This window comes from Chrysochloris asiatica, unplaced genomic scaffold (genome assembly GCF_000296735.1).
Source record: "Chrysochloris asiatica unplaced genomic scaffold, ChrAsi1.0 scaffold00133, whole genome shotgun sequence".
Taxonomy (NCBI): domain Eukaryota; kingdom Metazoa; phylum Chordata; class Mammalia; order Afrosoricida; family Chrysochloridae; genus Chrysochloris; species Chrysochloris asiatica.
In genome coordinates, this window is record NW_006408651.1 from 6,016,408 (window position 1) to 6,040,561 (window position 24,154).

General features: G+C 38.8%; 1 protein-coding gene across 1 annotated transcript in view; it reads right to left on the reverse strand.

Annotated features, from left to right (window-relative positions):
* RAB3GAP2 (RAB3 GTPase activating protein subunit 2 (non-catalytic)) overlaps window positions 1-24,154 on the reverse strand; it is a 133,701-nt gene that overhangs the window by 53,309 nt on the left and 56,238 nt on the right. The window contains exons 3-10 of the mRNA XM_006869701.1: window positions 20,340-20,463; window positions 19,398-19,479; window positions 18,614-18,661; window positions 18,458-18,533; window positions 18,083-18,184; window positions 11,982-12,081; window positions 8,969-9,067; window positions 588-736 (exon numbers count right to left, since the gene is read on the reverse strand). Coding sequence (XP_006869763.1) covers window positions 588-736; window positions 8,969-9,067; window positions 11,982-12,081; window positions 18,083-18,184; window positions 18,458-18,533; window positions 18,614-18,661; window positions 19,398-19,479; window positions 20,340-20,463 — 780 coding nt within the window. The remainder of the gene's footprint in view (window positions 1-587; window positions 737-8,968; window positions 9,068-11,981; window positions 12,082-18,082; window positions 18,185-18,457; window positions 18,534-18,613; window positions 18,662-19,397; window positions 19,480-20,339; window positions 20,464-24,154) is intronic.

The following is a 24,154-nucleotide window of genomic DNA, read 5'->3' on the forward strand; positions in this document are numbered from 1 at the left end:
CTTCTGAGAGGGCTGCTTACTAAACAAGATATAAGCGCTCGTAGCATAGTGGTTACAAACCAGGCTGCAAATCACAAAGTTAGCAGTTCGAAACTACCAGCTGCTCCATGGGAGAAAGATGAGGCTTTCTGCTCCCATAAAGATTTACAGCCTCGGAAACCCTGTTCAGGGTCACTATGGGTTGGAACCGACTTGACAGCACTTAACCTTAACAACAACCTAACACGTAACATTTTCCTACCTAGAAAGCAACTTTCACTACTTCCATCACCCATAGCTGGCAACCTGTTCTGTCTTCACAATTCCTTATTTATTCACATCCCTGGTAGGCTAACATCATAACAACCTTGAGGCATCTGACCAGAACAACAATATGTGAAAACCACTCAGCTGTCAAAGAATTCAGAGCTTCTGCACAGAATTTGTTTTGTACTTGGAAGAAAGTACGTTGAGGTTAATTTTAGCTTTCACTGAAACTTAGAAATACAAAGTGTTTAAAGTTTTTAAGACTAAATGACCATATCCAATATTAGATCAGCTAAAAAACCAAGTGTGTCATCACTCACTATCAGTTATTAAATGCATACCTCTAAGGCGTAGAAGAAGCCTGTATATGGATTGGACCCTACAGTGATATACTGGGACATGGCAGGTGGGCTGTTTTTTATTGCTGCATTAAATCCACCTATATTGGAGGCAGTCTTCATTTGATCAAAAGGGGACAGAGTCATAATACCTAATGATAAAAAAAATGATTAAATTAAAACCAAAAACCAAAAACAAGATTTGTATGCAATGAAATATTATTGTCATCTTAAAGGTCATTAAATACTAAGCTCTATTCTCAGATGCTAACTGCTTAGTTTTACTAACAGACAAAAGAACTTTAAAAAAGTTACACAAAGTCCATAAATACTAAATATGACATCTATAATCTACATTATAACAGATAAATAACATAAGGATATTTTAAGTGTTAACAGATTTTTTTAACAGGGATAGAATTCAAGAGGTCCATCAATGTCCCAGGTATAGTTCACTTTCTAGAGGCAACACGTACAGGTTTTCATGTTGCCTATCCAGAGACATTAAATGGACACAAATGATAGCACACAACATACACTAATGTGTTATTGTTGTTAAGTGCCGTTGAGTCGGTTCTGACCCATAGCAACCCTGTATAGGGTTTCTAAAGAGCAGCTGGTAAGCTTGAACTGCCAACCTTGCAGTTCAAATGGCTTTGCAGTCTGGTGCATTAACCCCACAGTGCCACATCAGGACTAATGTGTACCTTGCTTTTTTTATTTAATAAAGTATTAAGGAGCTCAATCCTTTCTAGCATCCATTGTTCTCGATCACTCATAGTATTCCACTGTATGGACATATAATTGATCTGATCTATTAATGGGCAGATATGTGTTGGAAGGAGTATAGCCAGAATACTCCTTGGAAGCCAGGATGGCCAAACTTTGTCTCTCATACTTTGGACATATTGTCAGGTGGGACCAGTCACTGGAGAAGGATATCATGTTTGGTAAGGTGGAGGGTCAGAGAAAAAGAGGAAGACTCCCAGCAAGACAGATTGGCAAAGTGACAGCATCAATGGGCTCAAGTGTGGCAATAACTGTGAGGTTGGCCCAGGACTGGTCAGTTTCATTCTGTTGTGCACACGGTAGCTACGAATCGGTACCGACTCGATGGCACCTAACAACAATAACACTAATGGCATTTAGGTTGTTCCCTATCTTTTGCCACTTTAATATGACAATGTGAGTTCTTGACCTTACACATTGTAAGGTAAAGTCTTAACAACAGAAGTGCAGGGTCAAAGAGGATCTGTGTTTTTTTTTTTTTAAAAAAAAACAAAAACAAACTACATCCTGTGACACTGCTTTCAGGGGCTTCATTGGCTTGGTTAATTACCTGACTGCTAACTGAAAGGCTAACAGTTCCAATCTGCCCAGTGGCTCTGCCCAGGTCTAGTGATCTGTTCTTGTAAAGACTGTTGGTAAGTGCCATCGACTGGGTTCCAACTCACAGTGACCCTATATAGGGTTTTCAAGGAATGAATGGTGGGTCTGAACTAACAACCTTGAAATTAGCAGCCCAATACATATCCAACAGCACCACCAAGAACTTCCTTGTAAAGATCATAGCCTAGAAAAAACTACATTGGGCGGTTCTACTCTGTCACATGGGGTCACTATGAGTTTAAAATCAACTCACCAGCATGGAACAAAAACACACTGCTTTCCACAGAAGTGGTGCCAATTTATACTTCCAGCAAAAAAGTGGGAGCACACCTGTGGACCCATACTTTTTCAATACAGTGAAAGCATTTTCATACATCTACTTTGTAGCCCAGAAATTCCCCAATCTTTTATAATGGTGGTGGTTATGAATCCTGGAGTCAGTTCTAATAGCAGCCCTGCATAGGGTTTCCCAAGGCTGTAAATCTTTATGGGACCAGAAAGCCTCATCTGTCTCCCTTGGAGCAGCTGGTAGATTCAAACTGTTGACCTTGTAGTTAACAGCCTAACTTCGTAATCTGTTAAGCTATCAGAGCTCCTGATACTTTTTATTTCCCAAAGGCTGTAAGAGCAAAAGCAGAGAATTCACTTGGATGGAAGAGAGTACAACGATGAGGGGATCTGAGTTCAGAGATCCAAGAAGTCAAGAGTCCTACACTTACGGACTTTGGAATTGTGTCCAAACTTGGGTAATCATATGGTCCATGAAGACATCCCATTGAGGAGGTCTGAACTCAGATATATGATAGGGTAGAACAAGAGGGACTCTAATTTTCTCATATAGGTATTCACTCTTCTTTGTCCCCAAACTGTCAAAAATGCACTGCTCCTGCCTAGGGAGTCCCTGGGTGGCACAAATGGTTAAGTACTCAACTACTAGCCAAAAGGTTGGTGGTTTTTACCTACCCAGAGGTACTTCGAAAGACAAGCTAAGCCATCTGTTCCCAAAAGGTCACAGCCTTGAAAACCCTATGAACCAGTTTTACTTTGTACACACTGTGACTCAGAATCAATTCAACAATAGTATGTAGAGATATCCAAAATTGATTAAATGGAAAAAAACATTATACCAAAAATTCACTGATAGGAGTCCTTGGAAAGAAAATTCTTTTAAGGAATTAATTAATAAGCAAGACATTAAATGAATCGATTTTAATGATCAAATAAATCTTGAAAAAAGCTGGACATCTGTCTCATACAAGGGGACTTGAAAAAGTTCATGAAAAAAAAAAAATCCATTATCTTCTCATTCAAGCTTTCCATGAACTTTCAGAATCCCAGTTGTATTCAGGGATGAGTTTTCCTGATTCAATACAGGCACACTTTGGACACATTGCAGATTCCATTCCAGACCACTGCAATAAAGTGACTATCACAATAAAGCAAGCCACAACAATGTTTGTGGTTTCCCAGTGCATGTAAAAGTTGCATTTACACTATAACCTCAAGGTCAGCAGTTCAAAGCTACCACCGTGAGAGAAAGATGAAGCGTTCTGCTCCCATGAAGATTTACAGCCTCATAGAACTGACTCCATGGCACACAGTGGCAGCAGCAGTAGTTTATTAAGTGCACAACAGCATTCTGAACAAGTATGAAATATTGTGAGAATTACCAAACTGTAACACAGAGACACAAAGTGAACACATACTGTTGATAAAATGGGGCCAATAGACTTAATCAATGCAAGGTTGCCACAAACCTCCCACTTGTAAAAAAAAAAAAAAAAAACGCAGTATGTGCAAAGAAAGTGTAACAATAAACTGAGCGTGACTGTATACAAATGTCTGTACCAGATAAGAAAATTGCCATACATTTTGCCTGACTCTGTCAGAATAAATGACAGAGTGGGTAAATTGTGTATGACAGAAATTTAAATGTTACGTTAACTTCTCTTCATACTCCCACACACCACAGGTGTGAGTATAAATTGCTACATGTTATCCAGAGGAGGGAGTCTTGGTGTGGCCCTGTGGGTTAATGCACTGGACTGCAAGATTGGTTTGAGCCACAAGGTCAGATTCAAATTCACCAGCTGATTTTCGGAAACCCTATACAGGGTCTCTATGAGTTGGAACTGACTCTATGGCACTTAACAACAAAACATCAATAATCTAGAGAGTAATTTGGCAAATCAGTATGTAAAAAAATTTTAATGGAATACCATGAGATTCAATTAATTATACTGTATTTCAGTTTTTTCTTCCTACTTTGTCATCCACTCCCGACGCTATACATTAGATTCTGTGATCACCAACTATACCTTCTTTGAAACCTTGATTTCAAAACCCACCACTTTTTGACCATTAATTCCCCATGGTGATTCCACACCTTCATCTAGACTTCCAATCCATTCATCTATTTGACAAGGAGGAACAAGTTTGGCGGGAGGAAATCAAGAATTTGATTCCAGATATGTAAATGTTAGATATTTAGGTTAAAATGTTCAGTAGAGAATTGGGAAAATGATACAGAACTTAAGAAAGCAGTCTGGACAGCAGATATATGAGGGTAAATCAAAAAGTATCACAAGTCACAGAAATCTTTATTCAACAAAAATGAAGGCCTTGTTTACATTTCCCTAGCCCTTTCCTGAAGAATTCTGCACTGTTTGATTTATACCACGGCAGTTTTGACAGCTTCAAGGAATCAAATTGTATTTCTTTTAAATGCTGAGTTTGGAGAACAAAATCAAGTCTGAGGGGGCAAGACAAGGGCTATAGAATGGATAGGGTATGGCTTTCCAATGGAATTCGTGTAGGACAGCTCTTGCTACCCTTGAAGACTGAGACGGTGCAATGTCCTGATGGAAAAACATTCTGCTGTGTAACTTTCTTGGCAGTTTCCTCACTAATGCAGTCTTCAATTTCCTGAAAACTTCTTCCTAATAAGCACCTGTGACTGTCCTGTGTTGTTTGAGAAAATCTACCAAGATTACCCTTTTGGAATGCAAAACAAAAAACAATTTCCACAACCTTCTTAGCTGGCCTCTCCACCTTGAATTTAACTTGTCTAACAAGTGAAGAGGACTTAAAATATTTACTGATGAAGATCAAAGACCATACCCTTCGGTATGGATTACATCTCAATGTAAAAAAACAAAAATCCTCACCACTGGACCAATAAACCACATTTTTATCCATGGAAAAAAGACTGAAGTTGTCAAAGACTTTATTTTCTTGGATTAACCACCAACACTCATGGAAGCAGCAGCCAAGAACTCAAACAACATATTGCGCTAAGCAAATCTGATGCACAAAACCTTTTTTAAGTGTTGAAGAGCAAAGAAGTGAGCTTGAGGACTAAGGTACGCCTGTCTCAAGCCATGATATTTTCAATAACCTCATATGTATGCGAAAGCTGGACAGTGAATAAGGAAGATCATAGAAGAACTGATGCTTTTGAGTTATGGTGTTGGAGTACCATGAAAGTACCACGAGCTGCCAAAAGAACAAACAGATCTGTGTTGGAAGAAGTACAGCCAGAGGGCTCCTTGTAGGTCAGGATGGCCAGACTTCATCTCTCATACTTCGGACATATTGTCAGGAGGGACCAGTCGCTGGAGAAGCATATCATGTTTGGTAAGGTGGAGGATCAGAAAAAAAGAGGAAGACCCCTAGCGAGATGGATTGGCCAGGTGGCATCATTGATGGACTCAAGTGTGGCAGCGGTAGTGAGGTTGGCCCAGGATCGGACATTGTTTCGTTCTGCTTTGCATGGGGTCGCTATGAGTCGGTTCCGACTCAATGGCACCTGACAACAACAATCTTTGCTTTTCACCTTTTTCAGTAGAAGGATTACTTAAAAAATGTAAGTCCCTACTTACAACACATGGAGTCCGGGTGGCATGAAAGTTAAGCAGTTGGCTGCTAACCAAAAAGCTGGTGGTTTGAACCCTCCCCCTCCATCCCCAGCTGCTCTTCAGGAGGACCTAGCAATCAACAATGATTATTGCTGTGCTGGTGGCAGAGGAGATTTTTGACTCAGTGGGATCCCATGTAACAGAAGAGAACTGCTCCTTAGGGTTTTCTGGCTATAATCTTTATGGGAGTAGATCACCACATCATTCTCCCAGGGGCTGCCAACCTTCTGGCTAACAGAGAAAGTGCTTACCCAATGATATCACCAGGGCCCTTCTCTGTAAAGACTGCAGCCTAGAAAACCCTATGAGCAGTTCTACTTTGTCAAACTGAGTTGCCGTAAGTCAGAACCCTCTATGGCACCTAACATCACCACCTAGAACACGTCAGTGATTGCTGCTGAAAGAGAATCAAATCTGAACTCCTTACCAGTAATGAGATCTGACTCTTGTCTACACTGCCAACCTTACTTTACCCATCTTCCCCTCACTCTTTATTATCAAGTCACACTGGCCTCCTTTCTGGTTACTGAACACTTCGAGGTCTTTGAGGTTCCCGTTTCCTCTGTCTAGAATGTTCTTCAGATAGCTGGTTACTTCACAATCGCATGTCTGCCTGAATGTCACTTCCCAGGAAAGGCTGTTCCTCAGTCTATCTAAAGTAACTTCTTCCTTTACTCTGTTCCACAACCCTCTGCTTATTTTCTTTATGATGCTTACTAATATTCTGACACAATGATTTATTCAGTTTCATTGTTTATTGTTTGTCACCTCATCACCAAAATATTACTCTGCTTCAGCAGGGCAGAGATTCTGTCTGTCCTGAATTCCCAACACTAATGTTAGTAATCAGTGCCTGACGCCAAACAGTCGCTGACTGGTTGAATTAATTAATCAACCTTTACAAAAAATGTGTATGTACAATAAAGATTATTCCACCTTAAAAAAATTTTTTTTGTAGGCTGGGAGAGAAATGGATAGAATAATATTTTCTATTCAATCATTTTCCCAAACCAGTTTCAATGTCCCAAAGTTTAATTAACAGAACAGGGATGCTGCCCTGAACTGAACTCAACACTTTGGATTACTGCAACTTCTTTATACAAACCAAATGTCTACCAGTACGGAGCTTATTAACTAGAGAGTATTCTATACAAAGACCAGGTAGTCACTGAAAAAAAATGATCTATGTGTCAGGTATCTTCTGTTTGTTTTTCTTCTACAGTAACACTTTTTCCTTTTCTCCCTGCTCTCTCCCATGGGCCAATTTGTATTGAAGATGCCAAATGGCTCCCATGCCAATGAATTCAGAAAACAGCAAGCACATCAAAAGGATAAAAGAGTCAAGCCATGCTATTTCCCAGGCTCCTTTCCTAAAAATTGGTTGCGACTGTTGAACAAATGTCACTGTTGTTCTCAAGGCACTGATTCTACTCATCTCCAAGTTCTGAGACGGCTTTCTTTAGGCCTAGGAGTGGAAAACAGCTGGCTTCTGAGAAGCCCAGGGAAACAGCACCATTCCTTATGGTTTCCTACACATCACCTTTAAAATACTTTCTCTAAGAATACACCTTCTTTCAATTACTCAATTTCAGGTGTACCATCTGTTTTCCATTAGGCCTCTGACAGATACAAAGTATATTTAGTAAAACTGTGGTGAAAGAAAGCCTCTTCAAACCTCTTTAATTAGAAAAATGCTCTGTTGTTGAGAAGCACAGTGGCTCTATAGGACAAGCACTGGATTGCGAACCACGAGGTTGGTGGTTTGAGTTCACCAACCACTCTATGGAAGAAAGATGAAGTTTTCTGCTCCTGGAGAGCTTTACAGTCTCTGAAACCCTATATAAGGTCTCGATAAATCAGAACGGACTCTGTAGCATTAAACAACCTAATGTTGCTGGTACAAAATAATTCTGTTTATGAACACATTAACTCTCCGTAAGTATGCGAATATTACTTACATCACCCTCCCCCGTCACACACACACACCAGAAAATCTGCAAGGATGCTTACCAAAGTGTAAATGGTAAGCATCTCTGTGTAGTTGGGTCTACGGTAAGTTTTTCTTTGTTTTTCATATATTTATGTAAAATTTGAATTGGTTACAAGCACATACTACATTGACAAACAGATATATACATTTTAAAAGCCTCCCTTCCCAACAGTATTTCCTTGTTCTACACATCTATTTACACTGTTTTATTTCGTAAACCCATAATTTCTTACCAAGATTATTATACTGGACCCAGTGGCTACTCTTGTCCACTCTATTCTAGCCTCTAAGCTGCCACCAAAGTGATTTTTCTAGAAGGAACATCTAATAATAGCATTCTCTTGCTCCACATTCTTTAGTGGCTCTCAGCGTGGCTAGGAGAAAGATCTAAGCTCATTTGCATAGCATACTGTTGTCCCCATGTACAAGGGGATCAGACCACCGGGACCATCATGATCCAATGGTTTTTCACAGGCTGACCTTTTTTTCCTAGTCTGACTTAGTTTGGAAGCTCTGCTAAAACTCGCTTATCATCATAGGACACACAGCCTCACAGACAGACAAGTGATGGCCATCCAATACTGGTTGTCAGAAGAAACTGGTTTTTATTTTATCTTCTGCTGGTCTAAAAGTTACATTTTTAATAGAGTGATCTAAATGGTAATTATATAGATTAAACCTATCTGCAAAAAAATGCAAAGAGTGAATGACTTACATCTTCTGGTGTGATGTTGTAGGACAAGCACTGGACCACTATGAACCACAGGGTCAAACCATACCAGCTGCTGCTCAGAAACCTTATACTGGGTTTCTATGATTTGAAAACTTACCTAGGGTGGCTATGAGTCAGAACAGCACTTAACATCAACAACAACAGCATTAATGCTGAGGGCCATAATCAAAGCTTCATTAAAACTGTCATTTTCTAAAGACATAAACTGTGTTGATCTCAATAACTTCTGAATGTCTAATTAAAGGCCATGCGTATCCTTTTCATGTAAGAATAAATGTGTATTTTTAACAAATGAGACACGTTAATCACAAAGTATTAAAGAGACTTCAAAAGAATCTGAACTAGTAATGCTTACCAACACTAGCATGATCAATAATAGTGCCAATATCTTGTAGACCCCACTTCTTATAAGCTAATGGCGGTGGTTGTATGTTCTCATTGCCAGATGCTGCAGCTGTCAAAGATAAAAATTAGACAATCAAAATTAACAATAATAGATAAAATGACATTTCATATCAAATCATTAAAAATGTAGTCATTTAATTATTTTTAAAACAATCAACTAATCATAATGAGACAAAGTAATTAATACAAGTCCTAAAGTGAGATTTCACTCACCTCAAGACAATGCACATAAAATAGAAACAATAAAATTACACTAACTAAGCAGTCACAAAACAGAGTTTAAAATATCTAAGTAATCAGAGGGAAACACATAAAAAATTCTAGATTTCTAAAAACCCAAAATATAAGTGGTGCCACCTAAGCAGTGTCTCCTTGGGAAAGGCTGTGAGGGAAATCCTGGAACTGCAGTGAGTGCCTTATTCACAGCCTGATGTACTGGCAGAAGCCCACACATGGCAGGAGCTCTAATCTAGGTATTCAAAGCCAGACCTGACAGAAAGATTCGTTAGGGCAACAGCACTGCCAGGAAAAATAAAAGGCTGATCATGTTAACACTACTGCTTCCACCTACTACTGAAAGGAAGAGACTCAATTAGAGTCGCGCTTAAGGTGACAGGTTCTACATAGAAGGTCCCACTGATCAGTATACATCCCTAGGCTACAGATTATAATACAGCTGAAACTTAGCTGTTTATTCTGGAAAGTGAAGAAAATACTTTAATAGAGGAAAAATATGATCCTGAAAACACTGCAGATTTTATAGTAAGGTCAAGAAAAGACCATTTTCCTATATATTGTTTTACAACAACTTGTGACTATGTAATCAGAGCCCCATAAAAAGTGGCTCAATTTCTTACTTCCTGGGAGACAAAATGGCTTATATATAACAATCTTATACATAAGAAAATACACAGAAATCAAAGGTGACAAAAAATAAAATGGCTGGCTGACAGTATTAATTATAATAATTATCTATTTCTAGCTTATTTTATTAGAATTTTTATCTACAGACAATCACTAGTCTCTTGGAACTTATACATTAGTAAAAAGAGATATGAAAAAATCTAAACAGATTCTGATCTAACGGAGAAGCGTTATCTTCAGAATTGTACAATCAGATCAACCGCTTAAAAAGTACAGTGAAAAATTTTCTATTTATCACAATATAAGATGTTGCATTTTCCCCTAAAAAATAGCCTAGTTTTGTTTCTTGTTTAGGTTTTAGATACATAAGGAATTTTTAGGAATCAGCAAACAGATGCTAATTAATTTATGCTTTCAGAGAATTGTCTCATCCATTAAGAGTTCAATGTTGGTTTTTTTTTTTTAAGGGCCCCTAAAGGAACCAACTCAAAGACACTTAACAACAACAAAGGAGGCCTGGTGTGGCGCTGTGGGGAGAAGCACTGGTCTGCAAGGTTGGCAGTTCAAACTCACCAGTTGCTTCTCAGAAACCCTAAACAGGATCGCAATGACTTTGAATCCATTTGACAACAGGGCCCTCTAAAAGGAGTCCGGGTGGTACAGTGGGTTAAGCATCAGGCTTCTCAACCAAAAAGTTAGAAATTCAAACCCACAATTGCTCTCTGGAAAAAAGATCAGGCTGTCTGCTCCTATAGCGGTTTATAAACTTGGAAACCCTCTGGGACAGTTCTACTCTGGAGGGTAGCTATGAGTCAGAATTCACTAGATGGGAGTGGGTGTGGTTTGATGTGATGTGGTGCAGTTCTGGTGTGGCACTGTGGGATACAACACTGGACCGCAAGGTTGGTTTGAATCACAAGACTGGTGGTTCAAACTCACCAGGCACTCCTGAGGAATGCTATACAGGGTAGCTATGAGTCGAAACTGACTCTGACACTTGACAGCAGCAACAGGATATGGAGACCTGGTGTGGTGCTTTAGGAAAAGTACTGGACCATCACATCAACCAAAAGGTCAATGATTCAAACCCACCACTCGTTCCTTGGAGACTATATACAGGCTCGCTGAGTCTGAACCAACTCAATAGCACTTAACAACAACAAGTGGATAGTATTGCACTGTTAACCTTAAGGTCAGAGGTTCAAAACTCACCATCTGCTCCTTGGAAACCCTATACAGAGTCACTATGAGTCGGAAGTGAGTCTACAGCACTTAACAACAACAGCATCCTAACCAAAAGAAAAGGAGAAGTCAGTGCTAGTACTTATTTTCACTGATTTTAAGCCCTTTTCTTTAAATTTTCATGTCTCTATAATTGAGATATTAAATGGATGGTGTGTCTTTTACTGGCAGCCATTTTTGCTTCTTATTGGTACATAACAATCAATGGCAACTTGGATTTGGTAAAATACAGTATCTTCTCGCACACACTGCACCAGAATGAGAACTGTGGATTACAGATTTAAGAACTCCTGAGTATTTGTGCATGTCTCATCCTCAAATCTGGAAGTAATGTAGTTGCCTACTTCATCAACATAATGTCTGTGCCTCTAATTTCTCTCCATTCAGAAGTGTTCCAAGATAGCAATCAACAGTTGATGGTGACTTCCTGTTGTGTCCTGTCTACCATGGGAAAACTCCCCCTACATCCTCAGTGAGAAGAGAAGCAAGGTAGGCATAAGCTTTTAGTATGCCAATCTACTAAGGAATATTGGTCATCAGCTAAAAGACAACTTAATTCCTTACTGCTGGAATTCTCTCCATATTGTTGCGTTAACAGTAAAGCCTGTAGTTTCTGTGCTGGCCACATTTTCCTTTGGCAACAAGTAAAGAGTGTTGAAGTTTTAGTCTTCACCATTACCTTACTAATCAATTACCCAACACGGTAATCCCATATCTACAGCAGTAGGGTTCCTCCTCCCTTAAATCTAGTTTAGAAAACCTTTTATTTTGAAGGCAGTTTATTTATTATGCAAGTAGGCTAAAGTAAATAAATTAAACATTATCAAAAGTTACATATTTCTTGCCAAAAAATTTACCTTTTGCTACCTGATTTCGACAGGCACGAAGAGACTGAAAAAGGCTAAATCCATCAATAGTCACAATGGCAGCTGGATATAAAATACTCAATTCTTCATTCTATTTAAGAAATAATAGAGAAAAAAATAATAATTATCGTAACTGCCAAACCAGAAGATCTATTTTATTAGTAGTATTATTATGGCTGAATGTCACAAATAATGTAAAAAATAAATAAATAAAATAGAAAATCTAGCCCTAAACTTGTCAACTACTCAATAAAAGACAAACAGAAAACAGGATAAAGAACAGTAAAAGAGTGGATAATTAATTTCAGAATTTTCAGCCAAGGATTTAGAATTCTTTTCAAATATGAGCTTCTGTCTATGATGAATACTACTTTCAGGACAGATGGTTAGAGAAAAAAAAAAAATTCACAAATTTCATAAAAATGAAATATACTCATTGTGGAGATACAAATAATATGCAAAAGTAGAAAGAAGAAAAACTCACTTGAAATTCCAGACATGAGTCAATATATAACCTCACATATTCATACATTTTCCCAAGAAAAACACAGTATTCTGTAATATTTTTGATTTCTCAATAATAAATCAATATACAGTATTTTGATTACTCAATTTTTTTTATTTCAATAAATAAAAAAATCATTTTTATTATGGTTGCTGTTGGTAGGTTTCATCTAGTCAGTTTCAACTCATAGCAATCCTACATACAAGTGAAACACTGCCCCGTCCTGTTGTTGTTAAGAGCTGTGGAGTTGGTTCTGATTTATAGCGAACCTATATAGCGTTTCTGAGGAGTGGCTTGGTGAGCTTGAATTGCCGACCTTGCAGTACAAACTAACCTTGCAGTCCAGTGCACTAACCCATAGCACCATACCATACTCACAATTGTTGCTATGTTTGTGCCCACTGTTGCAGCTACTGGGTCAATCCATCTCACTGAGAGAATTCCTTATTTTCGCTGACCTTCTACATTACCCAAGGACTGGTCAACTTGTCCAAAATCTAGGAAACAAAATCACACTATCCTTGACTCTAAGGAGATTTGGCTGTACTTTTTCCTAGACAGATCTGTTTGTTCTACTGGTTATTGTTGCAAAGTGCCATCAAGTTGGTTCCAACTCATAGCAATTTTATGCAGGAGCAGAAAGCCCGATCTTTCTTCCACAGAGCAGCTAGCAGGCTTGAACTGCAGACCTTGTGGTTCACAGTCCAGTGCTTATCATATGGAACCACCACAATCATACTGGTAGTCCATGGTATATTCAAAGGCATTAATGTTTTTCAATTTTTTTTATTTACTGTCCAGCTTTCATATTCATATGAAGTTACTGAAAATACCATGGCCTGGGCCAGGTGCTACTTAGTTCTCAAAGTGACATCATTGTATCTCTTGCAGAGTTGCCCAATACACCTCATTTGGTTTCTTAACTCTAGCTTCCAGGGATGTCGACTGCAGATCCAAGTAAAAGAAAAATCTAGACACTTCAATATTTTTTCCTGATGTTGTGTTCTTCATACCCTCAGATTATCTGCTCAGCATACAGATTGAATAAATATGTTGAAAGGTAACAACCCTAAGGCATACCTTTCCTGATTTTAAACCATTCAGCATCCCCTGCTCTGCTCAAATGATTGCTTCTTGTTCTAGATACAGGTTCCACATGAGCACAAGTAAGTCTTCTGGAATTTTCATTCTCCGCAATGTTATCAATAGTTTGAAAAGATCCACACAGTCGAATGTCTTAGAGTACTCTGTGAAACACAGGTAAACTTCTTTCTGGTATTCTCTGTTTTAAGTCAAGATCCATGTGATATCAGCAATGAACGATACCGCTCATTCCAAATCCTCTTCTGATTCTTGCTTCAATTACTGGCAATTTCCTGTTGATATACTTTTTTTTTTTTTTAATGTTTTATTGTGAATTATGTGATAGTTTACGTGAGAGAACATTAGCTTTACATTCATCCTATCTTATATTGTTTCGTTGCCATGGTTACAATCCTTTCCATGCATCATCAATCAACCAAAGGGTACACCCTGCAAACCTGATCCCCCATCATCCGCACACAGTCCCTCTCTCCCTCTCTGGTTCTAAAGTCGCCAATCACGCCATCTCTCCACGTCATCATCTCTGCCTGCATCTCTGGTGTCACTGCTTCTCTGGGGAAGGTTTCGCATTCCGCTCTCCTCCCTTGGTGGTTCCAGGGACCTCAGCTCCTGGACTGCATAGTCGATCACTCTCCTCCTTTTACTACAAACCGTCCACCTTTACATTTCCAACCCTCACAGTCAATCCTGGTAAAAATTATTCACCATTGTACAAGGGACCTATACCCAGCTCCTTTCATCAGCCCCACCCAGACAGACTGGATACTACTCATTGGAGATTCTACCTTCCTCCACACCCTCTGGAACTAGGCTCCCTCTTGAAACCTTGTAAGTGAGTCACTTCTTGCCTTTATAGCCCCCTCATTTTGCATAGCCTATGTCCAAGTTGCCCATCCCTGTTTACTCTGTGCATGGAGAGGGTGGTAGTGATCTTCGCTATAAAGATTTGTTCCCTCTTTTGAGTTACTGCATCCACAGGTGTATGTCAAGTTCATCAAATTGTGTCAGATTACCTCTTTTTTTCCTCTTCTTTCTTCTTCTGGTTGATCTCTGATAATCCAGTCATTGAAGCCAGGTCAAGTGGGTATTATCTGCAAGTGTGGGTGTTCTTGTGCATATGCCCTCTCTTCTTATCAGCTGGATGCTTCACTCTCCACTCTAGTCCTCTGTGGCTATGTCACTGAGTCTGGGCCCAAGAGTCTCCAGGTCTTGCCAAACTGCTGGCCAACCAGGTCTCCATCCGGGTTCATAGAAGTCTACTGAATGTTGTAGGGTTTAACTTGTAGCTTCATTGCTGTTTTTCCCTCAATTCCCCTTATCGGTGATGAGCGTGGTCACCAATCAGAGCACGTGTCTGCTCCTGTATGCCCACTGAGTCTTAGTCTTGGCAGGGGCTTGTCCTGAGGGAACCTGACCACTTGCCTTGATGTCTCCTGGACAAGCAACTTGCTTGTTCTTATAGTAATCAGTCAGACTGCCGTTATTGTTTTTTATTTTTCCTGTCGGTCTTTCTTTCAAGAAGTATCTTCTGTTCTTCCAGTCATTCCAAGCTGGTCTGTTTGTTCTCTGAAGTGGAAATTTTCCCCCTCAGAAGATTTTGGGTGAGGTTCAGGATTCCACCTATAGTCTTATGTAACGCAGAGGCTCCACAGGAAGCCTCCTTCACTGGGCACACTGTAGCCCCATTTTAGGTATTCCAATCAGTTATAGGTAGAAGACAGACTTACAAGATTATATGGTGATATTTCTGGCTATTCCTTTTTCTCCCCCTCAAGTGCCTATTATATAATGGTATGCCAGGGAAGGCAAGATTCAAAAGACAGACAAGCATTTTAACATTATTTACCCCCTTTTTCTGCCCATTCCAACCATGTCTCAATCCCTGTATCCCAGAGCCCTGTTGTTCCAAGGTTGTGCATACATCATTATTTACCTCTGTCCCACTTAGCCCTTGCAAATGCCTGTTTTCCCATCCGCCTTGGTCTTCCATTCCCCCGCTTGTGTATTGCCCCCCTCCCTAGCACCCAAAGTATCCTGTGTCTATTCCCTACCCTGTGCTCCACCTTCCCGTCCCCTAACCCCCTCCCCACATCTGGTAACCAGCAATGAATCCTCCACCCGCCCCCCTTTAGTATGCGTTCTTTTTCTTAGTCTTTTACAGTAGTGGTCCTATGCAGTATTTTTCCTTTTGCAGCTGACTAATTTCACTTGACATAACGTTCTCAAGGTTCATCCATGTTATAACTTACAGCTTCCTTCTTGTTCTTCAAGGTAGCATAATATTCTATTGTGTGTATGTACCAGCTTGTTTATCCATTCTTCAGTTGATGGGCACTTAGGCTGTCTCCATCTTTTTGTTATTGTAAATAGTGCTGCTATGAACATTGGTGTGCATATATCTACTCGTGTTATGGCTATATTTCTTGTGGGTAAATACCAAGTAGAGGAACTGCTGGATCATAAGGTATTTCTATTTCCAACTTTCTGAAGAAATGCCATATTGCTTTGCAAAGAGGGTGGGCCATTTTACAATCCCACCAGGAATGCAGGAGCATCCCAGTCTCTCCACATCCTAGCCAGCATTTACAGTCCTCTAATTTTTTAATCTTTGCTGTTATGAGGTGCTATCTCATTGTTGTTTTGATTTGCATCTCTCTGATGGCTAGAGATGGTGAACATCTCTTCATATGTTTGTTGGCTGCCTGTTGATATACTACTATAACCATTTTAGAATTATCTTTAGCAACTTTTTACTGGCTTCTGATAGTATGATGTTATTCAATAATTTCCATATTCTGTTGGATCAACTTTCTTTAGAATGGGCACAAATATGGATCTCTTCCAGTTGGATGGCCAGGCAGCTGTCTTCCAAATTTCTTGGTAGATGTGAACAGTTCCAGCATCGCATCCATTTGTTAGAACATCTCATGTTATGTCAGTATTTCATCATGTACCAAAATTTATTTAACCAACTCTTATTGACCGTTTTTGAAGTTTTGTTTTCTACTTCTACTTTTGCTCCCTACAATGCATGTTCAGTCCAGCCAGTATGATCTTTGTCAGATATAGCAGATCAAATCACTCTCCTGACTAAAACTCTCTAGTGGCTTTATTCTGCACTTAGAATAAAATCTGAACTCTTTAATCATGCCCAGAGACCTAATGTCATTTTACTTCTTTCTCCCCTTGATCCTTGAAGGGCTTCATCACCCTAGTCCTTTGCAAAGGCCTGAACATTTTCCTCCCAGATCTTCCCCTGCACCTAGTTCTTTTAATCACAAAGGTCTCAGTTCAAATATCAGTTACTCAGAGGCTGATCCTGACCCTCTCATTTAAAAAGCATCCCACATGCTTGTCATGCTACTCTATAATCATATGATTACTTCCCTCACAGCAGCTGTTGTTGTGAAGTGCCATTGAGTCAGTTCCAATTCAGAGCAACCGTGTGTAAGGTTCCTGAGGAGTGGCTGGTGGTTTTGCAGAGCCAAACTTGCCATTAGCAGTCCAATGCTTACCCTACAGCTCCACATCAGAACTATATTATGCTCTAAAAATGGGAGGGGATGTTTGGGGGGGAATATTTAAAGTCTATGTAAAGAAAAAAAAATCCTTACCACTGGACCAATAAATAACATTCTTTATCAACAGAGAAAAGATTGAAAGTGTCAAGGACTTCATTCTTCTTGGATCAACTATCAACACTCACGGACGCAGCAGTCAAGAAATCAGATGACATATTGCATTAGGCAAATCAGCTGCACAAGACCTTTTGAAAGTGTTGAAGAACAAAGATGACAGCTTGAGGACTAAGGTGCGCCTGACCCAACCCATGGTATTTTCAATAACCTCATATGCATGTGAAAGCTGGACAGTGAATAAGGAAGACCATAGAAGAATTGATGCATTTGAGTTATGGTGTTAGAGGAGAATACTGAAAGTGCCATGGGCTGCCAAAAGAATCAATAGATCCGTTTTAGAACAGGTGCAGCCAGAGTGCTCCTTAGAGGCCAAGATGGACAAACGTCGTCTCTCATACTTAGGACATGTTGTCTGGTGGGACTAGTTGTTGGAGAAGGATATCATATTTGGTAAGGTGGAGGGTCAGAGAAAAAGAGGAAGACCCCCAACGAGATGGATTGGCCAAGTGGCAGCACAGATAGACTCAAGCGTGGCAACAGTAGTGAGGTTGGCCCAGGATCGGGCAGTGTTTCAGTCTGCTGTGCATAAGGTCACTGAGAGTCGGTGCTGACTCGATGACACCTAACAACAACAACAACAACAAAGTATTTTACTTTATTGTGTAAAAAATAAGTAAGTAAATAAGCAAGACTGGTATTCTTTTCTGAGAATTAATTGGTTAGACTTCTAGACAGAGTATGACAGCATGGCTAATAGACAAAGATAACCTTAATTTCCCGCCTTCCAATCAAAAGAGGAGATGCCATACATCCACTGTTAATCTGAACATGACCATTTACACTACCTGCTCAGTCACACCAGGATGCCGTGGGATTTCATAGGTCCTGCATTTGAGCTGTAGCACTGAGTCCTCATTCAAAAGTTGTGCAAGCAAGAGCACACCATTCTAGGAGGAAGCACAGAGAAGAGTCCTGCTAGCTTTCTTACTGATACACAGGTATAACCAGAGAATATCATTTCCCCTATAGTTTTCCATGGTTATGAATACCCCCTTTAGCTTCTCTGTATCTTCTAACACAACTCTCACTGCCTTTACTTCCTAACTTACAGGCCTATAAAGCATCAATTACAATTTACAGGTAGCAGATGATGAAGTGTACACAAATGGGTAATGCATAAGTGGGTACTGTAGTCACCTTCTGCTGAAAGCTCAACTCACCTCAGTGTAGAAGCGTACATAACCGGAAGTAAAGCCCACTACAATGCAGGTCCAATCAGGTCGTCCAGTGGAACTCCTGACACAAACAAAATGCCACACAACTTAATAGCTCAGAAATCAAAGCAAAGACAACAGATAATTCTTATTTTCCCTTACCTCTTTTGGCTTGCCAGTGGGATACACAGAGCACTGGTTACACATTCCCTAAAACCAGAAACAAAATAATGTGTGCCTATTCAATGGAATTATTAATTATTTCTCTTTCTCTATAACTTGATGTTGTTGTTGTTAAGTGCAGAAGATACTTTGTTGACCATTTTGAATCTCTAAACTATTTATAGTAAGTTTTAGAAATACAGCATTGTCCCCTATATAAATGTTAGCACAGCAGAGAAGCTGTCTGTCCTTGACTTTTTGGATGAATAAAATTAGTAATAGCAAACAGAAGGAGAGGACTAAAGATTTTTTTTAAAGGGTTTATGAGATTCTCTTCAACATGCTCTTTAAATTGTCTTCAAAGATAACTATTTAAGTAATCACATAATGAATAAACTTTAAAATTTTTGACCAAACCATGTTTTTATATAAGCTCTACAATTTATGGGAGACACTGGGAAATGCTGTTAACCAAAAAAAAGTATCAGTTTAAGACCACTAAGAGACACCTCAAAAGAAAGGAATGGCAAACTGCTTCCAAAACATCACAACCTTGAAAACCTATGACATAGCTGTACTCTATCTACACACATGAGGTCACCATTGAGTTGGATGCTGACTTGACAGCATTCCATAAATTATCCATCTAACATTCCTTAAAACCTGGATGAATACAGAGTACCGAACATTAAATCATGAAACATCTTAATACATTTAGTTACAGTCAATCAACTTAACATATACATTCAATGCACCAAGAAAGGAAAAGCTACTTGGTACCTACCCTTCTTCAACATTTAAAGAACCACTCCAACCAACAGCAAATTGCATTTCTTCCTTTCCTTTATCATTATGTTTCCATTTTGCTGGGGGAAAAAAAAAAATCAAGCTATTTCAATTACTTTAATTATAATATACTAAGGAAGTAATTTACAAATCTCATCTTTTCCTTTAGGATATTGTTTGCCAAATTTAATAGATCTGCATTAACTGATGAGTCATTTTCATAAGTTGAATACCTATTGCTTAAAATTTTTTTGTAGAATTTTCAGAAACCTCTATACCTACAGTCTATCCTTTAGCCTCGCTCCTCAATTAAATCATACAATCTTCTCAGAGTCCTGATAGTTGAATTTCCATGCACTATCCCACCTATTTTAAGGTTGCTTTTATCCTCGCATAGCAGAGAATATTTTCTATTGATCTGTGCTACTGGAAGGTAAATTTACTTTAGAAGACTATTCTACAGTCATTTCACTTATGATCTTATATTTTGATTAGGGAAGTTTTTTGTTATCACACTCATCCCCAAACTTTAACATCAATCCTCAACCAAAATCATGAATGAACAATTTATGCTCTAAACAGAGACACATGTACAGTTTTAAGAGATAGTTGAAAATCACCTTACTCACATTAGTACTAAGAAGGGGTCAGTGAACTCTTTAGCTCTAACTGTCCCTTGCAAGAACTGTGCAACGCCTAGTACTGTCTTTGAATTGCCACAGAGTGATAGCTATGCTATCTGCAGTCAGGAAAGAAAAACAGAGAAGGAACAAAAAGAATCAAAGCATAAAATAAAAAGTAACAAAATAAAAAGTGCTGTACAATATATAAAATATAGGGCATCACCACATAAAATAGGAATAATGTTTTCATTTTTTCCAAATCCATTTTCTATTATATGCACTGTAATATAAACCATTGAAACTAAAAAGGTACTTACGCACTAGAAACACAGCTTTTTGCTTTCGAGCTATAACCATAAGATCATTGGTTGGAGATAAAGATAAAACACAATTTTGAAGCCAGGGAGTTTTTTGTGTTTTGCAAGTGGTTCCTCCTTCTTCCTGAAGGTAAAACGAAAATGACTTATATGCAAAGGCTACTAAAGGCATTTCCACTTAGCTTACTCTTCCTGAGACCCTTCCACAGGTTGGCACAGTGGGAGTGAAAGTAGGTATCTTCCCCAATTCTTTCATAACACTTCAATATGTTCCTAAACAAAAATCTATCACAGATTAAACTAATGAAACAAAAATCCCCATTATAAAAACACCTCAGATAAGACTAAAAATGCACATATAAAATATAAACAGAAACTAGTAAGACATTAAGAAAACCACTACACAGGAAATCATTTCATAAAAATTCAGTATTAAGAAATGTATCATTATAGTGAACCTTACTAATACGTTACAGAAAAAAAAATGTGTCTTTTGACTATTAAGGTGGCTCAAAAAGTACTTGATAAAATTTGGCATCTTTGTGTTTTAATTACTGTTTTCTTTTTATAAATTAAAATATCTATGGATAAAAAAAGTCAACTTTTGGTTCTCCTGGAGTTGATTTCTCTTCTTCAGCCTCAGCCTAAATTTGCATAGAATTGTCTGTTCCACAGTCTGCAACTGCCCTTGTTTGGGCTGAAGATATGGAACTTTTCAACCATCTCTTCCCATAGATGTAGTCAATTTTATTTCTGTGTATTCCATCTGGCGAGGTCAATGTGTAGTCATATGTTATGTTGATTAAAAAACATATTTGCAGTGAATAAATCATCGATCTTGCAAAATTCTATCATGCAACCTCCAGCATCATTTCTACCACCTAGGCCGTATTTTCCAACTACTGATCCTTCCCTTGTTTCCAAGCTTTCCATTCGAATCATCAGTAATTATCATTATATCTTGATTGCATGTTTGATCAATTTCAGACTGAAGAAGTTGGTAGAATTCTTCAAGTTCATCATCACTGGTTTTAGTGACTGATGCATAAATTTGATTAATAATGGTATTAACTGGTCTTCCTTGTAGGCGTATGGACATTATCCTATCACAGACATTATATTACAAGACAGATCATGAAATGCTCTTTTGGATAATGACAGCAATACCATCCTCTTCAATTTGTCATTCCTTGCATAGTAAACCATATGATTGACAGATTAAAACATACGCAATAGAGTGGTACTAAATCCAAGCTTGACAGCTCTTCTAATACACAACCAAAGTGGGGAACAGCTGTATACCTATGCAACTATAGACTCTCCATCAAAAGTAATTCTCAAGTACCTAATCTTTGGTTCTAGCATAGTAGCCAGCATATCTGATTCAATAAGATAAAAATCCAAAGCGATAGCAATCAAAACCAAGTAGCACCGTAAAATTATAAAGAGTTTAAACAAAAAACAAAAGGCCTATTGTGTTCTCCATAAACTTGTTTCTTCATAAATGTACCTATTCTGTCATAATAGTTTTATCAGAGTATCTTGACACAAAGTGTAAAATCAGAAAAACTTAGTAGGAGGGTGTGGGAGGAATCCTATGTAAATGAAATTCCTTTTAAAAAAGATTCAACAAGGAAAAAAATCCCTAGGTGTATCAGGATATCCATAATCAACAGTGGTATACACTAAAGCAAACAAACAAAAGGATGGAAAAGTACATGTCCTAAATTGTTATATAGTTTCTGTTACTTTGGTACTTAAGCAATTGATATGCAGAAATCCAGAAACAGTAACTCTCTCTGCATGATAAAGAAATCTATTGGCACCATGGGGATCAGTGGACAGTGGGCCCCATCAACAAGTGCTCTGTGCTGGTTTGCTCACCTAGCTCAGAAGAAGTAAGGCAGTGATGGCAATGCAGATCTGGGTGCTGCTGAAAGTATGACTTGCCAAACAATATGTGCCAGGAACTGGGCTAAGCACTTCAAACACATTATCTTAATACTCACAATTAGCACTATGAAATAGGTCCTGTTACCCTCTCCATTTGGAAAGATTTAGCAAGATAACACTATTTCCAACAATTTACATAGATGGAGTAGGACATGACTCAGGTGCTGGGGTTCAGTGTACTCTCATGAATACCCCTCTGTGCTGCCTCCACACTACACTGCCATGGGAAGCTGGTCCCCAGAGCATGCCTTCCACAGAACCTCTGAATCCCATCTGCTCTGTCACTCACTCTGCTGTGATGTGGGTGACCAGCCATAATGAAGGTGCAACAAACGCTTCACTTCTACACTGGAAAGTTACTGCCCCTCACTGATGTAAAAACCATTTTTTTAAGTGGCACGGACTGTGTTACATGTAGTCTAATCCAATTCATGATTCACTGCAGTGAATTGTTTGGAAAAGATATTTATCTATTTAATATTGTTGTTAAGTACCATGGAGTCAGTTTCGACTCATAGTGATCCTAACAAAGGGTTTCCGAGGCTGTAAATCTTTACGGGAGCAGACTGCCTCATTTTTCTCCCGCAGAACGGCTGGTAGTTTCAAATTGCCAACCTTGAGGTTAGCAGCACGATTCGTAACCACTATGCTACCAGAGTTCCTTATCTATTTAATATTATGGTTTAAATAGTCTCTTAATATTGTTGTTGTTGTTGTTAAGTGCTGTCAAATCGTTTCTGAGTCATAGTAACCTTGTATAGGGTTTCCAAGGAGCAGAGGGTGATCTTGAACCATCAACTTTGAGGTTCAGACTGACCTTGTGGTCCAGTGCTCATCCTAAACATTACAGCAAGACTCCTTAAACAATACTAAATACATAATCAAAAACGAAATCATTTATTGACATAGATGGAATGCTTTTAAATTAAATTTAAAAGGTCATAAATACTAAAAGAAATGTCAAGGAACAAGAGCAAGTCTCTGCTGTGAGAGTATTAAAATCTTATGGGGGGGGCGGTTAATAGTTTAGCTTAGGGTTTTTCAATTGTGGCACTATGAGCATTTGAGCCAGGTAATTCTTTGTTGGGGACTGTCTTGTGCATTGTAGGATGTTCAGCAGCATCCTTGCCCTCTATCCAACAAATGTCAGCAACATCTACCTCTCTGCCACAACTGTGACAATCAAAATCCTGCCCCCAGAGAAGCAAAAATGCCCCCAGTTCAAAACCACTGGTTTGGTTGAACAAAATATAACACTGTAAATTTTTTTAAAAAATTAAAATTTAATCAATGAAAAATTGTAGTGTTACGAACAAGGCAATGTGGCCAAAGGTCCTAGAGCTACTTTTCTACATAGATCAACAGTCTCTCCTCAGATATTTGTCATAATCCTCTCTCAGGATACTGACTGGATTAAGTTGTTGTTAATTGCCTTCCAGTTGGTTCTGACTCACAGCAAGCCTGTATAGGGTTTCCAAAGAGCAGCTGGTGTGTTTGAACTGCCAATCTTGTGGCTAACAGTTCAGTCCTTACAGGATTACAGGGCAGCAAATGCATTTATTTGATCTAATATATACATGGAAGAAGCCATGTAAATCATTTGTTCCAAATCCTTCATTTTTCAGAAAAGGGAACTAAGCCTAGATGTAGACTGTCAATAAAACTAATTCCACAGGTAAAAAGGAGTCCTGGCATAGCACTGAGGGTTAATGTGCTGGACTGTAAGGGCAGTTTGAACCGCACGCAAGGTTGACAGTTCAAGCTCATCAGCTGATCCTCGGAAACCCTATACAGGTTTGCTATGGGTCAACATCGACTCGATGGCACTTAACAACACAGATAAAACTATGCCGCTGCAGGAA